Below are 21,784 nucleotides of genomic sequence, written 5' to 3'. Positions count from 1 at the left end.
AGTTGGTCCGCGCAGGACCTGACGACCCTCGAGCTGATGCCAAAAGTCGAGACGAGACCAAGACAGAGACTGAGACAAAAAAGTCTTTAAACTGCAGCCAGATGCTGCTTCGTTTACGGGTGTCAGGCATATTTATGTGTTTTTGCGATGCACTCGCACAGCCCTCCTCACCGCTGTCTACTGTCTCACTCATTTACTGAGAGGACAGACGCACACTCCACTTGATTGTCGCGTCTCTCACCCTCTCTGTTTTTCACATAATGATAATATCCTATATCCTCGCATGTGATTGGCCACAATATGGAGGGATTGAAGTATAGCTGAGCCACTGTGTGAGAGCTGAGCAGCGAAAGGAAATTAAGTTGGGCTTTTGCGCATGTCACATTATCAAACGTTACGTTGTGTGTCATGGATACTGTTGACTCCAAATCTCCCGACCACTATGTCGATCTGAGACAGCAAGACCGAGACAGTGAGACCAAGACAAGACCGAGGGATCCGAGACCAAGACCAAAGTCCGTCAAGACCAAGACAAGACCAAGACCACGTAAAAGTGGTCTCGAGCCGGTCTCGAGACATCCAACTGTAGTGTGAGGCAAAGAAAGAAGCCTGTAAAACCAATGTGTGACAACTTGATGGGGATAGATAACCATGACTTTGAATAAATAAATAATGGAACCAAATACATGTTTCTTAGGCATGTTACATTAGCTTTTAATAACCACATTGCCACTAAGGATTAAATTTACTTTACTGGATTGTTTCACGAGAAAAAGAGGGAACAAGCAAACTGCCATAAGAATATGGATAAACAACAACAGGGTTCTATGTTACAGTACTCTGTATTGACCTTCACGGTTAATTCCTCAGTACTGATAATGTGTATAGATTGATTATGGAGTGACAGAGGCCTGTAAGTCTGATTCAGTGTTTTCTCACAAATGTCCTAATGCATACACTCAGGCCTGAGATCTTAGGCAACTGGCCAAAACAACATCCAGAGTCATCACTTTCTTTAAAGTGAAGTGATCTTACTGAATATACTTATGGGCAGACATTCAATCTGCTTCCTTAAGCAACTAAAGACCATCTCAGTGATTGCTCGCTCAGTAATGCTGCCAAAGTCTTTGCATCCTTGGATGGACAATTAAATTAAGCTTTATAAGTAAATGAAGTTTTTTCTACTACCTGTGGGTAATTCATGTTATAGAAAAGCAGTTCAAAAGAAAGACCTGGGAAACAGTTTGTGTTTTAAACTTCAAACAGTCAAATGTTTATTAGTTTATTTCCACATAAATGTGCATTCTTACATTTAAGCTGCTCTAAACTTAAGAGGCATTTGCAGTAGACTGATTGGAATTATATCTGTAAGTGAAATGAGCAATACAAGAGAACTTGACCTGTCAAAGTGTCTTTGTTTATATAAATCTCTCTTTTGAAACAAATGATAAGCATTTCAGGTGTTTTCTTTATTAATTTATGCAGTATAATAAATATACTATCAACTTAGCTTTCCTGTTAGCCAAATTTTGGATACTAATGTTGGCTAGTAATAATTTCTGCATTAGCAAACTCTGTGACTAATGCTAACTGAATGCTCAGACAATGTCATTGGTCAGTTGCAATGTTGATCCTGGACCAATGATGATGTAGGAACAATACAAACACAGGGATATCAGATCGTCCATATGTATTTGTATGCTAGCAATAATTTCCACCTATACAGTCTATGAATGCCCTTTGCTAAGCTGGCTAAAATAAGCTGATAATGTAGCACTCCACACCCTGATCCAAAGTGGGTCAAAGGCATGCCAGGTAGGCTTTATGCCAGTGTGCCAACACATGAAAAGCCAGAACTACAGACAAGACATTTCAGGCATTGCTGCAGTAGTATTTTCTGTAAAACTTTCCTACTCTCTTCTCTTTTCAGTTAAAAGGCAAAGGCATATTTGTTATAGAATAACGTTTCTTGAATTTTGCATTTGGCATTTTGTTTTTGTGCTATTTTCAAACAGTGCTTTTTAGAGGATTTTTATTACATTCTACAAAGCACTTCAACTTTGGTTGTAGGCTGATATATGTAAATCATTTTACAATACCATATTGTACCACTTCATTTATAAAGCACTTTTAGAAAACAACAAGAGGGCTGACCAAAAAGCAGAAAGGGTAAGAGATGCAGAAAAACAAAAGAGCTGTAGAAGTTAAACAATAAAATAGTACATAAAAAGTATCTCAGAATAACTGTTAATATCTCTCACTGGGTCAAAGGTCAGGGAGTAAAACTGTTTTTTTAAACAAAATTTAGAGAGTGAGAGTGACATATGGGTGCAGCAGTTCAGACAGATAAAATGGAGCATAACTGTTAAGAGACTAACAACTAAACAACTAAATGGATTTTAAAATGGATTTGTGAACAAACTGGATGTCAGTGAAGGAAAGCTAAAATTGGACTGATGTGCTCTCGCTTGCACCAGATAAATATTGAGTGGCAGTTTTTTTTTTTTGCACTAGCTCTAGGTGAGCAATACAGGGCTGGCTAATTTGAAAAAAAAAATTGCACTGCAGTAATAGAGATGAGACATTATGAAAGCATGCCTTAATGTTTCAAGGTGAGTTTCGACATAAGACCCTTAATTTTTGACAGGAGCCTCAACTGGAAAAAAGAGGATTTTACCACCATACAAGATAAGAAAAAATGAGTTCTAATGCAGAGCCATCTTGAGGTTAAAGCTCACTATTACTAACGCCCTTATGACAATATTTCCTGCCAGTTATTACAGACCACAGTTCCTCTCAAAAACCGCAAACACACACAGTCACACAGATACACACTTAATGCAAGTGAAACTCTTGCTGCAGGATGCTGCAGGAATCAAAGTCCCTCCCCTTGATTTTATGACTTGTGAGAGAGTGAGTTGGTGAGAGCGAGAGAGTAGAGAACGTAGAAGAGTGGTGATGCAGGGTATCCAGTCCTGTCCAGAGCTTGAATGACATTCTGAGGTTCAGTTCTTCACCATGCCACCATGAGCATAAGCTCCACTCACTTCAAAATGGCACAAATAGGAAATTCCTCCAGTCAGGTAAGGAGCATAAATAATGATAAATGGAAAGAAGTCTGAACTAAATGTATTTTTTTACAATATGAGTTAAGATAAGTGGGATCTGTGAAGTGTAATAATGACTTCCTGTCCTGTCCAACCTCACGAGCACATGGATATGATGTACATCTCCATTGAGACCACTATTGCTCTGGCCTCTGTGGTGGGGAATGTACTGGTGGTGCTGGTGGTGTATGAAAACCGGGCTCTCCGCAACGCAACCTTCTGCTTCATTGTGTCTCTGGCCGTGGCTGACATCGCTGTGGGACTTTTGGTCATCCCTCTAGCTATCGTTATCAGTGTGGGATATTACACTCAGTTCTACACATGCCTCTTCCTGTCTTGCCTGATTCTGATGATCACCCAGAGCTCCATCTTTTCCCTACTGGCAATAGCCATCGACAGATATCTGCGAGTCAAAATTCCTACCAGGTGAGGAATTGCTTTAAAAGCAATTGTTTGTGTGTTTGTTTTTTAGTGTTATTTGTTTTATCTGAAAAAATAAAAATAAATTGATTGGAATAAAGTAGTGAAAGTTCAGAATTACCGTATCAATGTAGTAAATGATGATCTGTTTACATTAAGAAGAACTCAATATTCATAGCAGAACACCATAGGAAACTGATGTCAGCATCCTCCTTGACTGATAACGACTGCCTGATCCAGTCCATTGCAGCTTTCCTGTCCAAAATTAATCATGCAAATTAGTCATCCACTGATCTAGGTTCTGTACAATATTCATCCTACTTATAAGCATAAATGTATTTCACAAACATTTTAATCGATATCACATTATATAGCATGTGTCTTTTGAACTTGAACTAGCAGAACATATGGTGTCAATCTCTTTTTAATTGTCTTTAGAGTCAGAGAGCCTAATATGTGCTCAATTGAGTGAATTAGGTTCTCCATCTTCATGACTGATATACAGCACCATATATCTTTGCAAGGTTTAATGCAAATAAAAAGCTTTTAAGCAAATTAAAATGTTCCTGTCTATGTAAACAACTGACAGAGGTAACATTTTTATGAAAGCTGGCAGTCTACCACACAACATTTTTATATATCAGTTGGATCCTAATGTCAAGTGTCAGTTGTGAAAACTTCTTTGAAAAATCTCAAAGGCTGACATTGGACCAATGAAACACTATAACTATAGTACTCATATGTGCATTTAGGTGAATTGAAAACCTGTCTTTTCTTTTTCATCATACTGCTCAGGTACAGCATCATAGTGACTAATGGGCGAGCGTTCGTGGCAATTTGTCTCTGTTGGATTCTTTCCTTCCTCACTGGATTGGTTCCGATGACTGGCTGGAATAACCGGGATACCATAAACCGCAGCAACTCCAGTGAGATATGCTGCCAATTCACCGCTGTTATAAGGATGGACTATATGGTGTACTTTAATTTCTTTGTCTGTGTGGCACCACCACTGCTGATAATGATCACTCTGTATGTGGAGATCTTTAGGGTAATACGGAAGCAACTTAACCGCCGTGCTGAGGCCACCTGTGATGGAGACAAGTACTTCCGGAAGGAGCTGAAACTAGCCAAATCGTTGGCCTTGGTGGTCTTTCTCTTTGCTTTTTGCTGGCTCCCAATACATATCATGAACTGCGTCACTTTATTTTGCCCAAATTGTATCAATCCGTTAGCCTCAAAGGTAGGGATTTTCATGTCCCATGTAAACTCGGCTCTTAACCCGCTGGTTTATGCATTCAAGATGAAGCATTTCCGTGCCACACTCATCCAAATCATTCGCCGTTGCATGTTATGTAAACCCGTAGAAGCGACTGCATACCCTACAAGCACAGTAGTTCTAAATTAGAAAGTGAATTTAAGTGTATAAAAAGGACTGCAATATTTCTGTGTTCTTGGCTTCCAGTGATGGTATATCAACAGTACTAATGGGATTACATGATATATGGAACTGATAAAGAAAATAAACCCATTAGCTGGAATAACACAGCACTTCACTGAGTCTTGGGAAACACCCATATCTTAACCATTTACATTTCTGTGAGTTTCATTATAATAAACCAAGGTTACAGCGAGAGGAAAGTTTTAACAAAATACATTCTACTCAGTGAGATGTTGCAGGTATGTCTTAGACATCGCCAAAGTTATTATATTTCAAGGACATTATCCATGTTTGTGCAAAAGCCAGTGGCATTCCATAGTGGGCCAAATGTTGCAATATGTGCCAAAGTGGTCGACTGACTTATAAATGAGATTAGATTCATTGCAAAGATTGAATTTGGAAAACCACATACTAGATGCTTGATGAGTCACATGAACACAGTCAGAAGAGTGAGGAGATTTACTGGCATAATATCAATACAGAGTGCAGTTTGTTCTCTGGGTTTCACATAAACAGTTCAATATATGCTGAGATGAAAAGGCTCTGCCTTGAATGCAAATTAATCAATTCAGGCACTACACCAAATGAGACAAAAACTCTGCCAACATCAAAGCCTTTCAGCCATAAGTCTTTATCACAGGATGCAGGGACTTCCTCAGCGAATTCACATAGTTGAGGCCATATTTCATAAGCTGTGGCAGAATGGTGAAAAGGCTCTGGCGCATTTGAAGAAATTAACAACAGAGCATTATGCTCAAGTGATTTATTCCAACTCCAAGGCTAAAGCTTCTGCTAAAGCCGCATCAGTTCTGCGTCGTCATCAGTTTGACCTCAGGACTACATCCACTCAGTACTTAATACATAAAAGCGGTATAATCCTTTTAGAATATTAAATGATTGTCCATTTGATATGCTCAGAACACCAGGCTTTGTGTTAAAACAATGGGGTTCAAAAAGGTATTTAATTATCGCTCTTTCTCTGCCTCTCAATCACAAACACGTCAATATGTACTATATATTACCATCTCTAACCTTCATCCTCGCTGAGGGATTTGAAACTGCTGAGTGTGGTCTAATCCCCAGCACTCATCTTAGAGAAGCAGGTACCGCATAACCAACCTGGCATTTACTGCCTTTGCACCACACAGCCCTGTGAGCACTGGCTTAACAATATCTACAGTAGAGAGGCAAAAGCATGCTGTAAGTGGGAAGTGTCTATCTTGACTTCATCATACTGAAACTGAAATCTTCTCAAGGTAAGACTATTCATATGTATTTAGAGAAACATTTATGGCTTCTACAAAACACTATTACTACATTCGTTTGCAAAATAATTTCTTACGTTTGCTTTTTTAACATTTTCAAGCAGCAACAGAATTTTGCATGCCCAACCAACTATAAGATGGCTGACACTCATAGAGAAGGAGAAGAACAAGGGGAAGAACAAGATCTGGAGGCTCCAGAAGAAGAGATGGATGACGAACATAATACCTTGCTACACTTTAGCAAATACCGTGAAGCTCAGTTTGCAAAACCTTGGGAGCAGTGGACCTTCAGAGATAAAGCAAACTATTACATGGACCGCATCTTCCTTGGGTTTTTGGTCACTTTTTTGGTTATTTTTATTGGAGAGTGTGGCTATAAAATCTGGTACGTGACAAACGTGAATGCGATTGTGGAGTTTGTTTCAGATTCGGTGGTCTTTTTGTTCGATTGGCTCTTCACGCAGGACAGACAGGAGCAGGTGGCTGAACTATAGGCTGCAATGAAAGGATTACTTGATTTTGTCTTTTTTGTGTGTATTTTCTGCAATGTTTAAAACACAAAAGATCACTAGAGATTTTGTCTGCATCTTAGCAAGGAATTTTTGTAATATTACCAGTACCTGAGCACTATTTCTGATCATTTTTGATGGAAGTACACATATTGAATGAGCTGTCTCACTGTCATGCACTTCAATGATTTGTACCATGTGGTTTTTTCCCCAAACCAACTATGTAATTAAAAAAATTATTAACTTCAGCTATGATTTATGAATGACAACTGCTATAACTATGTTAGTTTCTGTTACGGGCTAATTAATATGTTAATATATTTTAAAGTTGGAACATTGAAACATGCAGTGTAAATGCTTCGAAGAGTGCTGTAAAGCTGATTTAAAGGACTAATTTTTTAGGTGCCAATTCCTTTTTAATTCTCAATTTCCTTTACTCCTTAACATTTAGATGCATTTTATTAGATATCATTTTACATTTTTATTTATTTATATTTAGAATTGATTTATATTTACTCATAAATATTGAATGTAGATATGTGACTTAATTGTTACAAGCCAGTTAATTTACTATCCAATCTGTACATGGAAAGTGAATAATAATAACAACAATAGAATGTTTTTAGTGTATTTTTATGAAAGGTGTCATTCTGCTATAAAAAGTTTCCACTAAATCATGTTATAAATAAAAGAAAATTAACTTATAATGGAGCGAATACAAATGTAACTTAATTTTAGTTAACTAATAAAAAAGAAAGAAGAGACTATGCCAGGGTGATAAGGGACTATATAAATTATGCATAACTCAAAATATAGTATACTTTTAATGGTCCAAAACTGTACCATTGAATTAAACATGAATTGTTTGACTTCTTCACCAAAAATCAATAATAGCATGGTTTCTTACTTGTAAAGTTACATTTATAGGTGTAAAATTTGGCAAATTATAGTAGTAAAATTATAATAGCAAGGATCCAGTGCACAAAAATCATTTTCTGTGTGGTTTCCAGGAGATAAACCACCTAAGTTGTTTGCACAATAGAAAATACTTTCACCAATATCTTTAATAATAAAAACACAAAAGTTTTCCCAGAAATTATTCTCAGTTGGGCACTTCCAGAATAAATGTACAGTGGTCTTTAGATCCGAAAGTTTAGACCAGCATGTATTTAATATTTAACTTATAATAATTGTTACCGATTTATTTGGTCAGTGAGACGCTTGATTTCATTCTGTACCACATTACCCACGATCCAAGTCCAACAATGATTCTGACGTTTAAAGCTGTCATCAAGCAGACCAATGAAATCGACGCACTCCATCTCATACAACCTCCGGTACCGCCTCTCTTCCTCTTCCGGATTTTCTAGCGTGACCGACGTTTCGTGTCTATTTAGACTTAAAAGTAAGTCCAAATATCCGTCACATTATATATGTTAGTTTGTATCTCATTGTGATTTTTTAAGGTGACCCGTGTTTGATGGTTTATTTTAATCGGCAACAAATGTGTCGTTGTTGACTAAATTACTGTCAGTAATGGAGGACTGCTACAGACAAACACTGGGCGCCATGCTGCCTCTGTCAGTCCCAACTGATGTATCCCAGCTTACATGGTTTACACCAGCATAGAGGCTGTTACACCATGTGTTCTTGGCACTGAATACAAAGTCGAACAGCGACCTGCATATTTAATATGGTGGTTTTTGTCCGTATGTAATGTTTGGTATTTTTATTAGTAAAACATTAGCTACACTATAGCTAAACTGCTAAACCTGGATTCTCCCAACGTATTTAAAGACTCAAAGTAGAATCTTAAAAACAACAGAGAATGCAAAATATTCTTATTTAACTACTAATAGTTCTGGGTGCACTTCAGTTTTTTGCTTTATGAAAGTACTCATCGTTGTCCTTAAATAAAGTTATAAATAAGTTTACCGAGGGTGCGTGTCGGCCCCCTAGTGGCAAACCTGGAGTATTTCTGAATGTCAGACTACTCGATGAAAATACAATTTAGAAATCACTTGTTCCTGCTTTAAAAAAAGAAAGGTGCTAATCTAACGTATTTTGGCCTTCCATTCAAAGAAATATTGCCAAGACTATGATTTAGCATATTTTTAACCAGCTAGTAGTGCATAAAATACACGTTTGTCGATCATAGGGGCAGCAAAAACCCGACATTTCTGTTAGCAAAGACTTGCACTGCTTTAACTGTATATATGGACTATTTATGTTTGCATGCGTGGTCACCCTCTACAGGCCTATTTTGAGAGAAAAGAAATACAGTTAAACTTAGGCTTTCTGAAATTGTTGTTATTTTTACCTGTTTATCTTCTATTAAACCATTCTTTAGTAATATAATTAGCAGCACCAATGCTCATTATACACAAGTTATCTAATTATAAATTAATCTCATGATTTTTTCCTGCTAATTACTTAATGTAAAAAAAATCATCAGGCCATCAAGACTAACTGTAACACAAACCGGAATATTGAGATGGTCTTCTAAATGAAATTATCCAATTTACATTTGTAACTTGGCACACAGATTCTTCACTTCTGTTTTGTTATCACTACAGAATGCGTTACGTGGCCGCTTACCTCCTGGCTGTTCTCGGTGGAAACGCCAGTCCTTCTGCCAAGGACATCAAGTCCATCTTGGACAGCGTGGGAATTGAGGCCGATGATGAACGCTTAAATAAGGTTTGTTGCTAAAACGTTGAGCCTTTTTTTTTTCCTCTGAAAATGTGCCGTGGCTGAGTTGTCCCTTCTCTGCAGGTCATTAGTGAGCTCAATGGTAAAGACATCAATGAAGTTGTGAACTCAGGTAAAGGCCCTTCTTTGAAAATAACTGCAGAGGTCAAGATGACATACACTGGAGCTGGCTAACAGTTGTGTATCACTTTTTTCTTCCACAGGCCTCTCTAAGTTAGCCTCCGTACCAGCAGGCGGTGCCGTGGCGGCACCTGCTGCAGCTGCCGCTGGTGGAGGTGCTGGGGCTGCGCCTGCTGCTGGTATGTATATATTTATATATCTGTCATTCTAAGTGAAGTTTAAAGAAGAAAATGTAAGCTTCTGCAAGTTTGGATGATAATGTTGTACTAGCGTTGAAGAAGTTTAGCTGTGTTGGATCTCAGTGCTGGTAACTGTTCTCTGTACTTATCTTTTTATTAAACAACATCTTGTTGTTTGCAGCGGAAGAGAAAAAGGAAGAGAAGAAAGAAGAATCAGAAGAGTCCGACGAAGATATGGGCTTTGGTCTCTTTGATTAATCTGCCTTCTCTGTGTTTAAAAAGCAATAAAAATGTAAAAGGTTTACACAAAATTACCCTTTCTTACTGTCCTTTAATTGATATTTATTTTAAATAACCCTTACCTAATTGTGACTGGGCAAAAGTAATCATTCACAAAGATATTACAGTTGAAGTGTCTGGGGCTTGACGCTAAAGCTTTTGTTTCATGTTAAAAATAGACAAGACTAGGAAGCCAGTCATCATTAGGCAAACCAGACCTTCCGTGTGGTCTGTCTGTCGTATTGTTGGTAAGATAATTGAAACCACATAATGGTATGAGTGAGGGACAGTCCATGAACCAGACCAGACAAAGTTGACCACACAAAATAATAAAAAACAATACTGAAACTGGTATGTTTAAGGTTTAGGAAACAAACAAATGACCTGTAACAACAATTCGGTCACAAGGAGCAAAACAAAACATTATAGAAATTTGTGAAACAGGTTTTTTGGAACATGGGAAAAAATACCAATGAAATGTTGATAGTATTATAAATTGTATGATTTTTAATGCAGCTATACAGACACAACAATTCTTAGTTTTTAAAATTACTGCAAGACTTGTGAGAACAGGATCAATGGGAAGGGGGGGGGGGCGGATGGGAGAGTCAGTAGACTGGTAATGTGCTTCAAACAACAGCTAGTGTAATGTTCAGTGCTCTCAATAGTTATTTCCCATTGTAAAGATGTTTGACTGCCCAACAAGCTGAATAGTAATGGAGCCGGCATGGATGGACATCTTAGTGACCTGTCATTGATTACCTGTGTGGTTTCCCTGTTACAAGCCAAAATGCTGCAAGAGCATAAATTAGAAGTGAGTCATTAGTCACATCACAATATATCTTTTGCAATTGATTTTTTGAATTGCATGACAGCATAAATAGTCACTCAACTGTGACCTGGATTTTTCCACTACCTGCCATCTTCCACATCCTGCTTTTGCCTTACATAAGATACCCGAATTAAGGTCAACGAAGTAAGCAACTTAATCTCTTAAAGCTGCCTTTGAAATGACTAACTACTCAAAGAATTAACGCTGATGTGTGGGCTTACTTTGCTTCAAGTTTCACTAAATTAGATCTCAGAGGTTCATGTCATACACAACACTTATCACTCTGTTGTGTTCATCATGCAGTTCCATTTATCTTTTTCTCGTTTTTTGTAGAGCACAGCACAAAATCACACATGTTCATTATTTTTAGTAGGATACTGAGACAGTCATAGCACTTCATATTAATCATATTGACCGTTGATTTCCATTTAATATTTGCTTGTTCCAAATATATTAAACTCTTATCAAATGTATACAGATTTTTTATACACTTTGAATTGTCAATGTAAAGCTTTTTTTATTTATTGCAAAGCTGATGAAAACATACTTTATTTATAATTGCAGTAGTTTTAACAAGTCAGTTTTATTGTCAGGGTTGTACAGCTTTTAAAATATGTTGTTATATGTTAGCTGTAAAACACAAAGGTGTGGCTGACCCAAGGTCTTTTTATTGCTTCAGCTTGCGTTCATCTGTTAGAACAGTTTCTAAGTTTTTGTTACTTTGACATGAGGTCATGTCTAAAGTCAACCTGCAGCTGCATACATTGTATGGACAAAAGTAGCCAGCCACTTGCACATTATACCTACACGAGCAACTCCCGTTACAGTACTATGCTGGAATTCGGTGAGTTCTTATTTCCACAGAAGTTTGGAAAGGTCTACCGCATGGCTAGGTGCCTGATTTTATATAGCTGTGGCAATGGGATTGAAAACACCTGAATTCAAAGGTTAAGAGGTGTGGCCCATGTACGTCAGAAGCTGATGGCTTTATTTCTTGAAGCCTGCTTCCTAACAGGAATAAACAGAGATCTCTAGCCTCTCCTAAACAGGTTTGGGCAGGTATGTAATAGCCTCAGGCTGATGTTTGATTTGTTCTATTAGCTTCATTCTTCTGTTTCTCAGGTGGTGGAAGGATAATGAATTTTTTTGAATACTCTTCACAATAATTATTTTTCCGACAAATTAAGGGAGATGCAAGTCGTAATTTTTGCTGTTTTTATTGTCAAGTTGATCTTAAATTAAGCCAGCCTTTAGATATACATCAATTCTCAATGAAAAAAATATAAACATCTTTTTAGTATTTAATATGAATGCCAGCATTCATGAAAAACAAACATCAGTCACATTTTAGAATACCAAAATATTCAAGAACCTTGCACCAAGTTGTTTAGCTTATACATAAAAAATTGCACTGATCTTTCACATTTTTACAAATTCATATACACAATTCAACCTAGCAAAATGTCACAGTTTTTTCGTTTTGTGAAACCAGCTGTGTTTGTTAGTAGTTTACTTATATCTCAGTTGAACTTTAATGTGAAAGACAACACTCATGCAGTCAAACAACACCCAAACAGTTTTCTCATCAGTCGTTCTGTTGCAAATTTATAGTTTAACAAGCACTCAAAAACAATATTAAGAAAACATAACATAGATTACAGCATGTGTCTCTTTGCGGGCTTAAAGCATTTCTTAGCTAGCCCCTTTGTAAAAAGGAACTCAGGTGTGCAATGCATCCTTAACCACATCTGCAGTGCTAAGAGGGGTTGTCAAAAATTAATGTGCAGCTATGTTTCTGCTTGGCTGCTTCTCAGTCATCACTGTCAGACCATGGATGATCTGTGCATGCCTGTAAGAGAACATAAGAGTTTAAATAAAACAAACTTTTTCAATGTCATTTTTAAAAATAAACAATATCGTACACTATATTTAGCATCTTTTTTAGGGATATACATATATATTAGGGATATACATTCAAATATTGAAGCAAGGGAACATTTGCATTCCCATTTTAATCAATAATTAACTGATAACATGGTTTCATTATTATGAGAACAACACATGGAAGCTGTTTCTTTCTAATGTTTACTCTCTTTGCTTTATCTCTCTCCATTTCATCTGATTCTTACCTGTCTGTATTCAAATCGGTCCTGTAGATAACGGTTTCCCAGACCAGTAATGTGGCCTACATTTTGTTTGGAGAGTCCGGCTATCCTGGCCGTGAAGTCGAGTGTGAAGGCCAGTTTGACTAGCTCAGGTGCTGTTGGTAAGACAGTTGGAGGTTTTTGGGTCGATGAACCTTCTTTCTCAACATATGCATCAGCAAGCTTTTGGAAGGAAGAGTATGTCATCTGCTGAAAGAAGTAGCTCAGGGTGGGGTTATCTTTCATCTGTAAGACATAAGGAGAAGAGGACTGTCCGTTAATACAATCTGCTTTTGATTTACTAAAATAAACATGAAGTCAACAGCTACTGAACAGTTATACAAAATGGGATAAAAAGCCAATTACAATTTAATAGAGTGCAAGGCTATCTTATCAGGAAGCCTAAATAATCATTAGTTGTAGCTGACAGAACAGAAAGCTTTTAGTCTGATTCATGATGGGTGCAACTGATGATAATTTACATTATTGATTAGCAACCCATTTATTTTCTCTTTGTACTGATTGTTTGGTCTATAAAATGTCAGAAAATTAAAAATGCTCATAGCTCAAATGTGGATACTATCTCTAAAGGCCATATTTACATGTGCAACTGTTTTTGAAATATACCAAAAACAATTTATGATCCAATAATACAAAGAAAAGCAGCAAATCCTCAGACTTATGAAGCTGTAGTCATGAAATCTTTAGTATTTATGCCTGATCACATTTCTAAATAGTTTGCATTGTCAAATGCAGCCATACTTATTTAATGTGTGAACCTGTTGTATGAAAAAACAAAAAAACAACGGTAGTTTCGAAATGCGCTGACATGCTGCTAAGTAGAACTTTGCATATTTAACTTTACACCTCTTCCTGTTCTCATGTAGGCCTCGTTTACTACTATTCTTATTGCAAAAACAGAAAACATGCAGGAGTAAATGCCCATGACAAATTCACAAAAACCCATTAAGTAGTGCAGACAAACACAGGAACTTGAACATGAATTTGTGAAGGAGTTTGTACTTTTTCACTGGAGTTGGTAATGGTTATCTTTATAATAATTTGAGATTTATTAGTTAGCTTTTGTTTTCTGTTAAAACACATTTGATCTGTGTAATTAAAAACAATTTAAATTCAAGGCATTATATACAGGCCGACTATTTCACATTAAGTATTTCAATATTTTTATTTTTCCAAGACTGACAGTTAATACCAACCTTGACATCTATGGCATCACCCTGTTCCTTCATCAGAGCAATGATCCTGTTAATTACTTCCTCTGAGACCAAACAGAAAGAAGAAGTGTAATTAATGCTCTGAGCAGTTCACAACATTGTTCACACCACAGTCTGCTACATGTAACAATGTGGGTTTAAGTGTATAGTATAGTTACATTTTTAGCACAAACCTTCCATTTGGTTTAGGAGTTGTTTTACTTTTCTTTCATCAAATTTGTTGCCAATACTGAAGTATTTTCAGACTGACATGTACATGACTTAAATTCAGAGAACTAAACAGTTTCTTACCATCTGAAAGTGGTGCAACCTCTTCTTTTTCTTTGACCTCATGGACAATTTTTTCCAGTTCCTCTGACACCTTCTCATAATAAGAGTATGTTGGTGTTACACTGACAACAGCTGCAAAATGAAGATTGGGTTATTTTTAAATGTGTATTTTTTTTGTACTCCAGTGATTTGGCTTACTATAAAAATGTAAAAAAATGACATTGATTATTAAATAAGGTCAGTTCTCCCACAGGCATACCTTCAACTCCAGTGATGTCAGCAGGTTTGTTTGATTTTGTCAGAGATAGCTGCCTTTTTGAGAATCTTCTTCTTAGGGACTTTTTTCTTGTTGACTTCTTTGGTAAAGTGACTGGTGTAATGGGCAAGCAGTTAGTTACTGTCTCAGAGGAATTGGACATGTCTGGTGGACTGTCCTGCTCATCGTCTTTATCCTCATTGTCCTTCCGGGTGAAAAAGCCAATTATATTTTTCCAAAATGAGGTTTTCTTGATCTTCTTTGATTTTTTTGTCGATTTCTCTGGTTCTTCGGGACATTTCTCGGTTTGGTTTGGTACATGTTCGACCGGAGAGAACGCATCAATTTCTTTGCCATCCACATTCTCAAGTGAAGGGGCCAAGTGAAGGGAGGGGTCGCTGGAATGATGTCTTTGTCTTTTTGGCACCGTCACCCATTTTTCTTTCCTCCCAGCCACTTTAAGCCCATGAGTGCCATCATTTAGGCTGAGGCTACGTTTTACGTATACCTCCAGGAGACGGACTGTATCCTTGGGAGGCACGGAAATTAACTGGCTGTTAGGAGGCCTTTGTTTTTCCTTCTCTGTTTCCATGTTGGACTCTGAAAGGTGAAACACAACACCACATATACAACACATCCTTAACACTTTTGAAGGATACGATTTCAATCAAAATGACCTGACAATGGATGGTACAATCTTCTCAATTGTAACAAACAAAACAAAACTGAACAAAACTGAGAAAAATGTAAACATTTGTAACAATTTTAGACCCTCAAATTAATAAATGTAGCAAGAAAGTAGTCGGCACAATAATCATTAATTGCAACTAAGATGGCAAATGTTTTTTTTAGTCTGTTGTTAAATTGGAATAAATAATAGTAGGTAGCTCCATATAACCCGTATGGAGATATTTAACTTCCCTTATCTGATCAACAGCACAACCGAAAGCTAAACAGAAAAACAAATACGAATCTGGGACTTTCTGAAGCCAGGTTGCTATTAAGTGTTCGTTAAATGTTTTACTTGAAACTACAAGTAAAATTGTAGAGGCGGTTTATACCATTAACAAGTTGGAGGAAGAAGAAAGACTGCAAAACAACAAGAAGAAGCGCATTAGTACCATTAGCAGTAGGCCAAAATGTAGACTCACCTTCACACACCGCAAATATCTTAAATCTCTGCAAGGATCTGTGCAAGTCTGGCTACCACCACTCACGGTTCTTTTTAAAAACTTATATGGCTCCAAAGTCCGGCTGCCTGCTCAAAAAGCCTCCTCCTAACTCCTTCGCGGAGTGGGCGGGAAGCTGGGAAAACACCACCTGTCTTCCTGCTTGCATTCGTGTCCAAAGCCGACGTCAGACTCAACGTGTGTTTACAGTTTCACCCTCGCTCTCGGTTCTGCTGTAAAACAATATATCCACCGGGTGCTTTGGCCAATTTTTTACAGGAAGACATTTTGCTTCCTTTCAGAGGCTGCATTTAGAGGAAGCAGTACAAAACGCGACGTTTTTTAAAATGACGTAATCGTAGTGATTTTTTTGGTTATATTTAGGTCATTCAACCACTCTTAAGCGTGTTTTTCTTGATTTGTGATAATATGTGGCTGTCTCTTTATGTATTCTAATACAGATGTCTTGGAAAAGTAATCACGAAACTACTTGTATTATTATAATATTATTATTATTATTATTATTATGATTAGCAATAGTAGTAGTAGTAGTAGTAGTAGAGGAATAACATTGTTCTCATTTATTTGCCACTATGTCTTTAGTCCTGTGGTGGGATTCGTTTCCAAGGAAACTACTTAACTAACGATCAATATTAACTGTACTGTTCACTGTTTCCACTCTCTTTTTAAAGCATATATTACAAATGTTCCAGAATTTATTTTTTGTTGTTATAGTTTAAAACCGAGCACCTCTAACATTTCACTTGGATTGCACCATTTGCTTTTCTTTGCTTTCATTAAAACCTTTATTCCCATAAACTGACTGGATGCTCTTATGACAACATATGATAACACAGTTCCCAGGATTTTGTAATCACAACTTTTACCTTGCAGTTTTCCAAGCATAGAGCACTGTTATGCATTGCGGTGAAATATTTCCAGGAAGTGGTTGTGATCAGAAAAACTCTTTTTGTTTAATTGTAAAACATGCCTAGCCCTTATTTATGTGCTTACTTATCAACAGTCTTTCTGTCTGCAGCTGACTCTTATCAGTAGTCTGCTATCTGGATGATTTACTGGAAGTCCATAGAAGGTGCAACGTTAAGGCATGTTAGTGGCAGATACACAACAGGAGACAGTAGTTTAATAATCTTTCAGTGATTAATTGCCCCATAGATTCCTTCATTTGATCTTATAATAGAAGAAAAGGTTTCAAACCACGTCATATATCAGTTTAATTTGTGCAAGTTTTTGAGTTTCTCTATACTGAAGCATAGTCCATTCTGTGTCCTACAACAATCAAATACCTGTGCTTTACTGGTATGGTGGTCTAGGTTATAGAGCTCAGTTTCTGTTGAAAGTAATTTAGAGGGTAGTTAATTTAACTTTATGGTAATTTTGCAGGCTGCTGATAACCTTACTGAATTTTCTCTTTGTATAGGCGATTAAAGATTAACAGAATCCCAAACTGGAGCCTCTCATGCCGCTAAGCTACATCATGTTTTATGAGCCTTTAGCTCATCGGTGTGTTATTACATAATCTGAACAACAGGAAAGAAATTCACACAAAAGTTATGGATACCATTGTGGTACATAGACTCACCATGTGCATGAATGTCATGGCAATTTTGCACGTTGTTCTTTGTCCAGGGTGGAATGATTGATACATTTATACTGTTTGTAGTACCAAAGTGAAGCCACTGGGTGTCCCTCTTAAAACATGTTCTGGAGACTTTCACTGTCTACATTATTTCCCTGCTTTTCTTATAAGTATTTAATCTCAATACACATATGTAAGTATGTATTTTTGTATTCATACATTTCATGCTATTCCATGCTGCAGCACAAATTTAGTCACAAATAGTCTGCTTGACTATACTATATTTATTTTATGCTGTTTTCACTTGTTACCTTTACAGATTAAGGTTTGTTTTTGTTGTGTTTTCTTTAATGATAAATTTGACTATATTTTTGCATTCAAAAATATGGTAAGCCTACATAATTTGTTGTTCCACAGTATACAAAATAGTTTCACTTTTGGTATCCACATGTTTGCGTGACATTTTCAGTTCCACAGAACTGTGCCTTTATGATTGCATCATTTCCAGTAATTTTTCACAAACAGACTGCATCAGATCCCTAACCCGACTTTATGAAAAACCCTGGCTGTTGCAGATGTGCAAAGCACCATGTGGTCTTCAAGGCAATGCATTACTGTCTGGTCCCACATGATACTTCAGGTCACCTTTTTCATTTTTCATGGGTCTTAAGCTGGACAAATGTGAGACTCACATTTCATCCCACAAGGTCTGGTCATTGACCTCCAGGGCTGATGCAGTGCAGCGGAGCAGCCACAGCGCGTTTACCTGCTGTAAATCTTTATCTGTTTGAATAATTACTCATCCTATAGGGACTCTCCAGTCTTAAAATGATAGATGAGTATTACCCAGGCAATGCAGAGCTGTGCTAACAAAACACATATAAACAGATACTAGGGCATACAGTGATTACATTAATGTCTCTAGCCAATAATACTGCTGTACAATACACCCTAGAGGCTTTTTGATTAAATGGTATAATAGCGTATACGATGCATTGAAAGCTAGCCACCAGAAAGTGAAACTGAGTTATGTAGGTTCATCATCATGTCATTTAACAACTTAAGAGGTTTCTGAAACAAAGTCCTTATACTAAAAATGCTGAATCAGGAAGGAAATACAAACAGGTATGTGTAACACAGTTATTATAGATGTTAAAGGGGGAAGGAAATCCAGTTCACTTAAGACATAAATCTAAGCAGTACATCCAATTTTACTGCAAAGCTCAGTGATCTTAACAGTTGGAGACTACAGATTTTAGTAAATAAGAATAAAATAGAAATAAATAATTTATTTGTTTTTATATATGTTATTCAGTAGAGCAGTGTATTTTGCATAAACCGCCAGCTTCATGAAAATGGCCACTTGAGGCTAACTATGAGCCCAAAACTAGCACATCTACAGCATGGCATAACAACAATTTAGTTGCTATTGCTAATTTTCCTCATCCTTGAAATTGTTTTTAAAAACGCATCTATTTAAATTAAAGTGGACCTAATCTGCCCATTTCTGCCTCAATATTTTTTTAATTCTTGGACTCCACTAAAGTAGTTTTGCATAACTCAGAGGTCAAGCTAATTCTTATCAATCTTCTTTATTAAGCAGACCCTCATTTTATACTGTAAGATGCTTGAAACAGCTGTTTAAGCTCCTTTCCCTTTAGGACATTTTTCCTTGAAATCAGCTTTCTTCTGATTGGCTACCCCTTACAGACAGACAGTTTAAACACCAGGGGGTTGGGCTTAAGTCTAGGATTATTTTATTTTAAAAAGTGTAAACCACATGTATGTGTAAACTTCACTCTATTCCTTTTGGAGAATGTAAAAAACTCCTTGGTATATAGAGATATCCACAACACCTCGTTGTGTTTTGCCTTGGTTTTTGTTTATAATTTATTGTAGTTATATAATGTAGTTATATTTACATTTTTGAAATGAACTAGTCAATTAATAAAAATGAATAATCAGCAGAGATCTGTGTCTACACGTTAATCCTATACAGTCTAAAGCTAGTTTTATACTTTCCGTGTCCCAGAGTCCACGGGGGTCCACTTGGGTTCCAGTGACGTAAATTTCATCAACGGACGGTGAGTGGAAGGGTCCGTGGATAATTTACCTTACAATGCGCCAACTACGCATGCGCTGAGCTATCCGTGACTGTGTCGGCAACTAACTATAATCCAGGCTTAAAGTCCGCTGGGGTATGTTTTGTTTCTGAGTGACTTAAAATTCTCATTTGCAAACATGTCTGTCCCTGATATTTTCTTGTGGGCAAGACTTTAGACTTACATTAGTCGCATTACAACGCCCCAGCTGGTGGACTTCGAAGAAGTATTGTAGGGATGACTACTTGGTTGCGGTGTTCCTAATTGCTATTTTTTTTTTACGTTAACATTAAATTTGCTAATATTAACGTAAAAAATTAGTTAGCTCCAACTCACATAAATATGGTCGCTTCATAACATGGCTACATAAAACCCAGATGGTGGTCGCTAAATGCCAAACTTTGAGGATTCAGAAAGTACCAGAAATAACGTCACTTTTATATAAGAGAGTGTTGCTAAGTCTTGCTAAGAGGGAATTGTTTGGGTTATGTTAAATGATATCTGATCTTTACCTTATGATATTAAGTAACATTTACTATAATCCTTTCATTGTTTTAATTTTTTAATGACATTTATTGACAATCAGAAACATAAAATATCATCAGCCTTATCCAAATAAGGAAGAATGAGATATGAGGTTCTTTAATTATTACCTAGAAGTTGATTCATGTGTGATGATTACATTTTAGATGTAACATAAATGATCTCCAGCATAGGTGAACAAACAAAACAACAAAACGGTTGAAAGGACTTCCCAACAAAACCCCATCTGTGGAGCACCGTGTTATCACATAGCGTCAGGATGCCTGATCCCCTCTCCACTGAAAAGAGGTGTACGTCCACCTGTCTGTTCTTCATCCTCGAGTGCTGAGAGAGCAGATGGAGTACCTTGCAAGATTGGTTTGTCCTGTGCCAAAAATCTACTGCTCATTTGTTATAAAGCAGCTCTTCTTTGGTTTTGTTTTTCTAAGGTCATCATATTAGTTCTTTAGTTAATAAAGAAGCTATAAGAGTAATGCAGAAGCCATGTCTAAAAGTTCTCAGTCAGCAAACTCATGGCACAGAATCAATGATTCAAGTAATACCGTAGGTGAACGTGGCAGAACTTTAATCAATATTAAAGCTGTGAGGATTGCATTGCCACTCATTGCAGCACTGCCTTCACACTTTGATCAAAACTCTATAACAACAAGGTCATCAAGCATTGTTTTTACTGGGCTTGTTCCAGCATCCAAGTCACTGGAAGAAACTGGAGACTTTTTAGAGTTTTATTACAAACACAAGCTGCAGAGGTCCAAGTGACTTTGCCCTCAGGAGGGTGTGAACTACAGTCTGCTGTCTGTGCAGCTTTGAAATTGGCTTAACGTGTCTGCTGACAAAACAGTAACCCAATCTACTGATATGAGACTCATTGTCTGAGCTTTCATGTGAGACCAGTCCATTGTTTTCTTTTAAAGCAACGAGACAGAGCTTGTCACTAACTTGGAGAGTAAAAGGATAAACAGAGTCATGCAACAGTGATATTTTTAGATCCATTAAGGGGTGCAGTACAGTGTGCTGGGTCACAGTGACTGGACCATCTGCTTTGAATGGATTTCTTGGGGTGAATCTTTATGTAAGGCAGGATAGATGTGATCTCTTCATTAAACACCCAATGAATTATAAATGATAGCCTCACATTGGCTTTGACCTTGCCAGAGCCACCTGTCTGTTAAATGCTAAAATGCTACCAGACCTTGTCTTTGGGCTATCACTGTACAATCAGTGATCAGTGGGGCAGAATGGTGGCCCGCTGACCTGAGTGTTAACTAGAGACACGAACAGGACTCCAAACAGACGGTAATAAAACAGTCAGTATGTTTCAGCATGAAAACACTGCAACTACTTTTTTGATGGAGGCAAGACTTAGCACAGAAAATGCATTAGATATATAAAGTCTACACTCATAATACCTTGATATCGTTTACACATACCAACTGAAAATGTTTCCTTCCTGTGACTGTATAGGACAGTAAAACAAGTTAAATAGTCAGTGCCTAGCCTTAGAAGCCAAGATAGATAGTCTTATAAATGATTCATAAGGTCTGCATATTTAATTTGGTGCTTTTGCTTCAGAAACGATCCCAGTCAAAGGCATTGTTAGGCAC

General features: G+C 37.1%; 3 protein-coding genes and 1 long non-coding RNA gene across 4 annotated transcripts; 3 read left to right on the top strand and 1 right to left on the bottom strand.

Moving 5' to 3' along the window:
* The first annotated feature begins 3,180 nt into the window (after positions 1-3,180).
* LOC134626948 (adenosine receptor A1) lies at positions 3,181-4,967 on the top strand. Its single transcript, XM_063472852.1, has 2 exons — positions 3,181-3,533; positions 4,323-4,967. The coding sequence occupies exons 1-2, from the start codon at positions 3,181-3,183 to the stop codon at positions 4,930-4,932; spliced, it is 963 nt and encodes a 320-aa protein (XP_063328922.1). The 3' UTR covers positions 4,933-4,967.
* Positions 4,968-5,304: 337 nt separating this feature from the next.
* Positions 5,305-6,987, top strand: LOC134627452 (uncharacterized). Its single transcript, XR_010093904.1, has 2 exons — positions 5,305-6,221; positions 6,332-6,987. It is a non-coding gene; the product is annotated as an uncharacterized LOC134627452 (long non-coding RNA).
* A 1,036-nt stretch (positions 6,988-8,023) lies between these two features.
* Positions 8,024-10,064, top strand: rplp2 (ribosomal protein, large P2). Its single transcript, XM_063473532.1, has 5 exons — positions 8,024-8,144; positions 9,316-9,439; positions 9,515-9,563; positions 9,655-9,750; positions 9,932-10,064. The coding sequence occupies exons 2-5, from the start codon at positions 9,317-9,319 to the stop codon at positions 10,006-10,008; spliced, it is 345 nt and encodes a 114-aa protein (XP_063329602.1). The 5' UTR covers positions 8,024-8,144; position 9,316; the 3' UTR covers positions 10,009-10,064.
* Positions 10,065-12,113: 2,049 nt separating this feature from the next.
* LOC134626947 (uncharacterized) lies at positions 12,114-16,228 on the bottom strand. The gene is made up of 6 exons (XM_063472851.1): positions 15,918-16,228; positions 14,770-15,366; positions 14,532-14,642; positions 14,223-14,284; positions 12,991-13,251; positions 12,114-12,710 (listed from the first exon to the last, which is right to left on the bottom strand). Exons 2-6 carry the CDS (start codon positions 15,356-15,358, stop codon positions 12,672-12,674), a joined length of 1,062 nt encoding a protein of 353 aa, XP_063328921.1. The 5' UTR covers positions 15,359-15,366; positions 15,918-16,228; the 3' UTR covers positions 12,114-12,671.
* Between the last annotated feature and the right edge of the window lie 5,556 nt (positions 16,229-21,784).

The sequence above is a fragment of the Pelmatolapia mariae genome, linkage group LG5, assembly GCF_036321145.2.
Source record: "Pelmatolapia mariae isolate MD_Pm_ZW linkage group LG5, Pm_UMD_F_2, whole genome shotgun sequence".
In the NCBI taxonomy this organism is placed as follows: Eukaryota; Metazoa; Chordata; class Actinopteri; order Cichliformes; family Cichlidae; genus Pelmatolapia; species Pelmatolapia mariae.
Note: the sequence above shows the minus strand (reverse complement) of the source record. Positions and strands in the feature narration are given on the sequence as shown.